The sequence below is a fragment of the Athene cunicularia genome (assembly GCF_003259725.1).
Source record: "Athene cunicularia isolate RWA chromosome 2 unlocalized genomic scaffold, athCun1 chr2_part1, whole genome shotgun sequence".
Taxonomy (NCBI): Eukaryota; Metazoa; Chordata; class Aves; order Strigiformes; family Strigidae; genus Athene; species Athene cunicularia.
The window spans coordinates 82,771,101-82,779,809 of record NW_020799095.1 but is presented as its reverse complement, the minus strand read 5'-3'; the positions used below and the strand labels follow the sequence as shown (position 1 = coordinate 82,779,809).

The window sequence follows — 8,709 nt, the reverse complement described above, 5'->3', positions numbered from 1 at the left end:
CTGGCTCACATCCACTGGCTCAGAGAGCTAAGGGAGGTAAGTGCAACAGCTAAGGGCAGTTGGTGGAGTAGGGGGTGTGAAGGCTGTGTGGTTGAAGGCCAGGAATGGCTGAGCCTGAAGACTCTCTTGACAAGACCCTAGGGCTGGGACAAAGATGCAGAAGTGGGAAGACAACAAATCAGCAGCTTGACATAAGGAAGAGGACAGAAAGAAAAAATGGGCAGAAAACTTTCTGCCCCCTTGCCCCTAGACCTAAGTTTCAGGAAATTATGGTCATTTTGATGTTGGCATGTACTTGTCAGCAGCCTTCAGCAAGAATCCAAACCTCTTCAGTCTCCTTCCTCTGAAGGGTGGTAACGTTCAGTTGCTATTGGTTACTCTTCTGGTACCTCATGGTGCAAAGGTCACTGTCCTGAGGTAGAAGGTTCGTCTTGCTGAAGACCATATGGGTGTCAGAACACCACTGGACAGTGGAATTTCTGCTATTTTTATATGCTTTTTTAAAAAAGTATGGGAAACTAGTACTTTTTTTGTACTAATTAGTACTAATATTGTACAAACTAGGAAAGGTAGAAGAATAATCAGATTGTGAAATGAAGCACTCAAAAACTACAAAGTGCCATGATTAAGAGTTACTTGGTGATTTGATCCTGTTACACATATTAATTAGGATATTTCAAAACCAAGCTTGAGTCGAACTTTATGCTGACAGTTCTTCAATGCAAATATTTGACTGAAGCTGTTCATTTCCACAGTACTCAGTACCATAAACAGTCATCACAGTAGCAGCACTTGCTAGGTATTTTAACTTCATTTTACAGATGGGACAAACTTCTTCATAGCCAAGTGGCAAGTGCATCCAGCAAGGCAGGTTTAGAAGTCAGGATATCATGGTACCTTTTCCTTAACTCAAATGATTGTCTTCTGAGCCAGAGCCATACATAAAATATACAGGGTGGGGATGAAATCCTGTCTCTACAGAAATTAATATAACTCAGACATCACGGTGCAGATACATATCTTAAAGGTCTAAGTTATTCTGTTCACCAAACCAAATTGCTTACAAATTGGCAAACTAACAAATATCAGCATTTATCAAAATTAAATCCATATGTTCTTCAAATCCATGTATCATCAACTACTTCCAGATGTAAAAATCCATAGATAGTTTTAAGGAACCTCAGTTCTGCAGTCAGTTTCCATCACGATTTTCAAAATTAGCACTGTTCACAAGTGATATACAACAATATTTGGTCTCTTCAGGAAACAATACTTGTTGCTTTCCTTAGAGCCAGGTATCCTGTAACCACATCTGAAGGGAGCATCCGAATATAGGCAAATTCTTCAATAGTACTAAATCTTAGCTTGCTCTGGGGATCTGTGTAATTTGCCTGAAAAAGAAACAATGGTAGAGACACTATTCAAATAAAATCTCAAAACAGAATACTAAAAAAGTGTCTAATTACAAGACCACAAAATAGTGAGTTTCTTTTCTCAGTAACAGCACCTTTGTTCTACCATGTGCCCCAAAGTTTGTACTTTTTTCTTTCTCCTCGTGTCAGAACTTATGAGAAGTTAACAGACCCCTATAAAAATCACATTAGAAATGCATTAAACACAACAGAGGTCTGAAATAGTTTCATAAAAAACACAGTGCAAAAGAAATTCCTCAACTCTCTAAACTCACCCTAGCAACTCTGTGCCTTGTGCAGTCTCTCTCAAGGCAGCTCTCCAAAGAGTCAGTCTACTGCCAATAAATTACCCACAAAGAGACTGAATTATGGGAGCTCTGATAGCTTTGGACTGATTTTCTCCTCCTGCATACAACTTAGCTTTTAATTTACTATAAAGTGGTTGTTAAAGCAAAGGAGTCTCAGCTTATGGTTCTGTGACTGAACTGATAAGAAATGTGAACTCAGTGTTGTGCTCTGCTGCAGATGCCTGCTTTCAGGATAGCCGCCTGGCCAGCTAACCCTGGGCTATGCTTGTGTCCTCTGCTGTATTTGCACCCTGGGTGCCTGGGAGCGGTGCCAGTGTCCTTCCAGTCTCTCCCCTTCCCTGTTGCTACAGAAACCTTGAGCTCGGATGAGCTTGGGGGAAGCACAGGAGGGTTGGCTGGAAGAAGGCAGGCTTCAGGGTACTGCCTCTCCACCTTCAGCCTCCAGGACAATCACTGTCTGTTCAACACTGGATTTCCAAGTGCCTGCCAAGGCTCTGAAAGGGTCTTCTGTACCTTTTTTTAACAGGAGATGGTGGCAGGCTGCAAGGCACAGGCAGTTGAGATCCCTTAGGACATTGCTACTGAAAGAGAAAAGGCCAGGGAGAGCTGGAGTGCTCCCCATCCATACCGTTGAAGTGCAGAGCCCTCTACCATCTTTATGTTAAAAAGGATCTGTTGACCATGGTAACAATCCAGATAATTGTCTGGCCTGATAAGAACTGGCAGAAAATTAAGTGTTATTTGTAGCTTGTTTCTTTACAAAGAAATGCCACAGGGTTAATTAAATGTAGTCAGCTAACAGTCAAGCCATCAATTCATTTTCAAACAAATGGCAAAGTTAGGACATTAGGAGTAAATTTATCCCTGGTAGTAACTTTATGGTAACAGCAGGTATACATTAATTTTTATTTCACACTTTACATCTGGCTTGTGTAAGAAAAAGCTAACTAAGTAGACTGCTTTTCAAATGTGCCTAATTCTGTAATAAATTAGCCAAGCAATATCTTCAGTTTATATTGCACACCGATGTAGGTTAAAACATTACAGCAGCTCCTCACCATTCTGATACTTCATATTGGGCTGTACTGTTTGCAGACACTCATGTATGGTAATGAGTCATTTATGCCATGACTTCAGTCTGAAAACAAATGATACTGCTACTTCAGCAATAATTAAAACAGATTAGAAAAGTGAAGTAAGGTGATTTTGCAAAGAAAAAACTCTGTCATATTTAGAAACTAAGTCAAAGGCCACAGATGTATGCTCTTCAAATACAATATATTAGTTATCTCAATCTGTTTCTATAGTAACATGGCTGATCCATTTTCAGAAAAGGAAGAGCAATATAAACATTTGAAGGATTGGCGGTTTTTTAATCTGCTTTACAATAAATTACTTTGTTTTGCATGTTAAAATATCTAAATACTCATCTTGCAAGTTTGGAAATACTAGATTTATTTTGCAGTGTCAATATAGTAGATAATAGCTTTTGAATTCTAGGCTGCCTTACAAATACATATTGGCTGCTCTGCTTAGACTATTGGTAAATTTAATTCCATTTGTTATACACAGAAAAAGAAGACGATCAGTAGAATTTAATTGTGGCATTTAATATAACTGCAGGTATACTAATGAGAGTGTTTTAATACACTTCTCTTTTTTTGTACGTGCTAGACCACATTAATTCTTTCTTAAATGCTAAGGAATATATTTTACTTTCTTTCCATGGGGAATCCAGCATTCCCATAGAAAATATATTCTTACACAAATGCTTTCAGATTTTACGCAGAAAATACAGGGACATTTTTCTTATCCTAGATTTATAAAATACTCTATTACACGACATATCTTCCTACTAGGAAATGATCTTGAAAATATATTTAGTGCTTCTTATGAAACATTTCTAGCTTAGCAAATTAAAGGACACGCTGTCTCAGTTATCTTAATAAAAAAGATTTTTTTAAACACGGTATTTTTATCACAGTCTGGAGAAACCTTGCAGGCCAGGTAAAATAGGAAACTTGACTCACAACCCAATTAGAGGATGAAAAATTAAAAATAAAAAAAAAGAAAGTGGAAAGACAAAAAAAGGAAATAAAACCAGCACTGAATGGATTCATATAGAAAGGAGAATATTTATATTGAGCTAGAAAAGAGTACATAAATCACTGATGGAAAGGAGGAGCTGGTAAAGAAAAACTGAGGAGCTGAGAGGAAGACTCTTATTTCCCATGGCTAAACTGACTCTTAGCTGGTAGGGACATGGTCTTCACTCACATCTGTAAACTGCATCGTCATCTCGTTATAGTTACAATGACTGACTGGTTTTGAAATGCATCAAAGGCCAGTGCTGGAAAGCATTATTTGGTTCCTCAGAGATGGGGCAGTGAAAGGGACTTATGCCCTTATGCTTTCTGTCCTGCATGAGCCCCTCACAGCTCAGAGATGTTGCACCAACTCTAATAACACCTGGTGTGAATGCTACTAATACTTGCAAAGCAACTCTAAGGGGAGAGGATTGGAAACAGATGAACACCATTAAGTGACCCAGTATGGAATTTTTGCTGTTTTGTGAAATCTACTTATTACCATTTCACATGTCCACCTATCCTCCCTCCCTCCACCCACTGTATCTTTATAGAGAGGAAGGGTCCTTATACAAAGTTCCTTATTCAACTGACCCCTGCTCCTTGTCTGAAAACAAGTTGCTATTATATCAAAGCAAGACTGTAAGTCTGCCTCACTGGAAGGAATTATTTGCCGAGTTTGTGAGCAGTGTCTTGAATTTTCTGTCTATCAGTTGATCTGCAAGGGAGATGTTGCTTTCTCATTCCCTCTTGAACACCAAGGGTTACTAGCCTCAATCTGAGCAACCCTCTCCATTTCCAAATCGTGCTCAAAGGCACAGGCTGGAAACATGCCACCTCCTAGGTGTCTTATTTAAATGTGTTACTTAAAAAAAAAAGTCAAACAAAACATATACACTACCAAATCAAGAACTCAAACGTTAGGATGTGCAGGAATACATTTGGCGCTATAGGTATTCTTTGATGCCTTGCACTGAGGATCCACTATAAAGCAATCCTTAATTAAGTGCTCACTCTTTTTTTTCTCCTCATGCAGCCTTTCACCTTATTTAGTGTACAGAATCCAAGGTGCTGTGTTAACCTGCATCAACATAACAAATGTCTGTATTTACAGGCATTTCTGTGAGGTAATATCGAGCCTGTGGGGTGGGCTAGTGCCTTATGGATGAGAAACAGATTAAACTTGAGGAAGGGACCCTGAAATTCTGTCTAAGGCTATTTGATGTTACAAAGTTTTTGTTACTGTAGGTATTTAGTGTAACCATTATTTAACCCTTTTTATAGTCCGAAATACAGTAGTCCCATTCATTTCAATTGTAATAAATGCATAGGCTTCTGCAAAATAAATCACTGGGGGCTTAAGGTGAAAAGATATGCTGTTACTAACACCTGTTTGGTTTTAAGTAAAATTATTCATGTCACATAGGAACAGTGTCATCAGCAGATATAAAATTTTTGTTGAGCAGAATTCAATGACTTTACTCCCGTTTTGTGCCAACAGAATCTCTGGGGAATTCAGTTGCCAAATTGTAACTACTGAGACTTTTTTGGAGCATGTGCAAACTGTATCTAAGTCAAATGTGATTGGGTTTTTTTCCTTTTTTTTTCTTTTTTCTTTAACAAAATCATGTAAAAGAGCCCATCTGTGACACAGGCTATACATCTGCCAAACTCCAAGTTCCATCTCTGAAGCATGGGGGTATTTTAAATTCTTAAAATGTCCATGACAAGTGTCTGTGTCAGGCTGATTTTTCTGAAGGAAAGTTTGAGAGTAATGATAACAAGATTTTTTTTTTTAATCTGGGCCAATCAATATAACTTTGCCTCATCACATTCCTGGAAATTGCTGAGCCATCTTTTTGAAACTTTCTCTAAAAGATATAATGAAATAAATCAGCCTCAGGCAAACACTCAGCATGGAAAGTTTCAATCTGTGTGGTTAAAGCTTGAGAAAGTTAGGAGTCATGGAGATGGTGAGCCACCAGCTTTCACTGTAACACTCTAAAGAAATCAGAAACTATGAGGACTAATGCAGACTCTAGAGCTGGAAGAGTGGTGTGATAGAAGCCACTTGGCAGGAAAGGTATTTTATCTGTCCTGACACCTATTAACAACTTCAGAATTCTGTGATGTATTTGGGGTTTGGCCCTAAATCACTGGACAATTAAGCACAAGGCTGAATAGGAACCTCAGCAAGTACAGCTTTCACAAAAGCATGCAGCAGCTTTATTTAATTGTGGAAAGTGAGATGCTTATTTTGAAGAGAAAAATAAAATACTTACCGGAAGTCCTGAAATGTCAGAATATTTCTTGGCAGGCTTAAAGGACGGAGGAGCATCAATATTAAAATCTACACAGAATCAAAGGGATAAATTCAGTGTGCTACCTATATTTTAAAACATAAACTCGAAATTGTAAATAGGTAACAATACTTTAAAATGTTGCCTTTACTTTCTGAAGTAACTAGCAGCGCTAAGGCAAAGAAATAGGCAGCTGAATTACCTCTGAAAACATTTAGCCTATTAGCTTTGTAAACATACTGATTCTGCTCACCTCTCTAATATCAGTTCAGTAAGCAGATCTGCCGTCCCCAAAAGGAAAAATGTGAGAGCTATTTGAAATGTGATTTCTTCCAAGTCTTAATTAATTCCCTTGCAGTCAGATATTTGCAAAGAATAGCCATTATCATATGCATGCTGTATGTTAAGACCATGAAACATTGCTCAAGATTGCAGCTCTGAAATACCATAATCCAGAAAAGCAAAGTAATCTTTTAAATCAGTTAAATCTTTAAGCATGTGCCACTGTAAGCCCAGTCAATGACCTAGAAAATTGTCTGAATGTTTAAAATAAGTTACAGAAATCACTGTTCTTTGGTACCCTTTAGACAACTACTCACATTCATAAACATTTTTAAGATAAAGTTGCAATGTTTAAGTAGTTAAATCCCCAATTTTGGATGTTTACAAAAATATCTTGTACCTGACTCCTTTCCTTCTTCCTTCTTGTGATCTCCCCGCACCTCATTTGGGTGCTATGATCAATTCAAATGCTTCACTCATGTCAAATTTCTAACTCATCATCTCATAATTCAAAAGACTCTAATGCCACAGACAGCTGGTTTTAAATATGCAACTGAATTTCTTTTCCCACCTTCTTAAAAAAAATTTCCTATAAATTTACAGTTGCAAACAGAAGGCAACAGAAGTAACAACATCAGCAGATCGTCAGTTACAATAGCCAGGAACACACAGTAGTCTGCATTCTTCTGTAACAGTTGCATCTAAAACACTTCCAAAAAATGGCAAACTATTTTTGGATAAAGCACCAAGTCTGACAAAAAGTACATGCATATGCTCAATTCTGAAATGGCTCCACTTGCTTAAGTAAAACCTGAGGATCACATTCTGCCTCCAGCTACATTACTTTACAAGTAGACCTGAAGCATATCTAGATTAAGATCACTGCTGTAGCTCTGTTCCTGTAGATGTACACCAGCTAGGACTGCTAAACAGGACTGCTATTAGTGTAGTTTCAGCTGTGCTGAACAGAACAGGGGATGTAGGATTTAATTCTCCCAAGAATCTAGGATAAGGAGCTGGATAGGAAGCTTGGGCTGACGTCTAAGCTACTGCAGGTATGTGGCTTAGCAGAACCTATTTGAAAATAGTTCAAATGTAGCTAATCAAGCAGCAGCCACCCATCAGAAGACATCTGGGCTATATGCAGAGGAAGAGGCTCCTCAGCAGTGAAGAGGTAACAAAAACCTGATGGGAATAAGGACTTTCTGACCTGGTTTGGATAAATACATTTCCTTTATTAAACTCTCTCCCCAAATGTCTTTGAACTTTGTCACAATACTCCAAATTATTTGCTTCCCCTAACTTTACACTTAGGACTGGCAAGTATGATTGGACTCATCTTAAATGTACTACTGGACCCTGTTCAAGCAGGATATTGCATGCACTGATGAAATAATTTAGATTTGTTTTAAAGAAAATTATTTGTGTGGATTTTATTATTTATAAATACATGCAAAGAGTCTAAGCAGCTTACAGCTAGGATCATTTAGTTGCCATGGCAATGCCCTTTCAGAAGCAAGAATTTGTTTTAGGTTCTTCCAAGTTCTGTTCTTCTTGCCAGCTGCTGCTCCACCAATGCCGGAGTGCTAAAATTAAAAATAAGGTATTTAGAGAAAAAATAAAGAAAGAATACTATTTCAGAGCGTGACACTTCTATTTCATAGTCTTTCTGATACGTCTCATCTTGTCATGAACCATTTGTTATCCTGACTTATTTCATCAACAGGCTAATACACTGTATGCTTTAATCTTGGCTGCAAGAAAAACAAAGCTTTTTGGACTGTGTCAAAGCTACTATATTTACTATTAACTGAAGGAAATGAAAATATGCTTTTTACATGGAAATAGAAAATCAATGTGATTAGGTTTAGCCTGAGATTACAGGATGCTGTATGTACTTCCCATCATACTAGAACTTACTACTATGAAGTTGTGTCTAAAACTGTGATTACACAGCTAAATTTTCTCTCTCCGTTTTATGGCATATTACAGGTGCAGCACTAGCTCTTTTACAAATTATCTGTGACTGTAGAAAACACAACTGATCTTGCACAATGTAATGAATATTATGGGAAACTTTCTGGAAATTTTATTTTTCTTTCAAAGGATAGAAGATAGAAAAATAGAAAAAGAGTAATAAATAGAATGTTGGCTGCCAAGACAATTTTACATTTTGAAAGGTACACTAAAGGAAAGCTTGCCAAAGGTACTATAATGGTAGTTTTAGTTATCAAATATGATTGCTACAGAGTAATTTATTTATGTCCCTCCAGAGACAGAAGCTGCACAACATACTGTACTACTACTAAATGATCAAAGG

General features: G+C 37.6%; 1 protein-coding gene across 1 annotated transcript in view; it reads right to left on the bottom strand.

Moving 5' to 3' along the window:
- Nucleotides 1-666: 666 nt before the first annotated feature.
- INO80C (INO80 complex subunit C) overlaps nt 667-8,709 on the bottom strand; it is a 33,528-nt gene continuing 25,485 nt past the window's right edge. The window contains exons 4-6 of the mRNA XM_026841397.1: nt 7,864-7,975; nt 6,090-6,157; nt 667-1,391 (exon numbers count right to left, since the gene is read on the bottom strand). Of these exons, the coding sequence (XP_026697198.1) occupies nt 1,260-1,391; nt 6,090-6,157; nt 7,864-7,975 (312 nt within the window). The 3' untranslated portion in view covers nt 667-1,259. The remainder of the gene's footprint in view (nt 1,392-6,089; nt 6,158-7,863; nt 7,976-8,709) is intronic.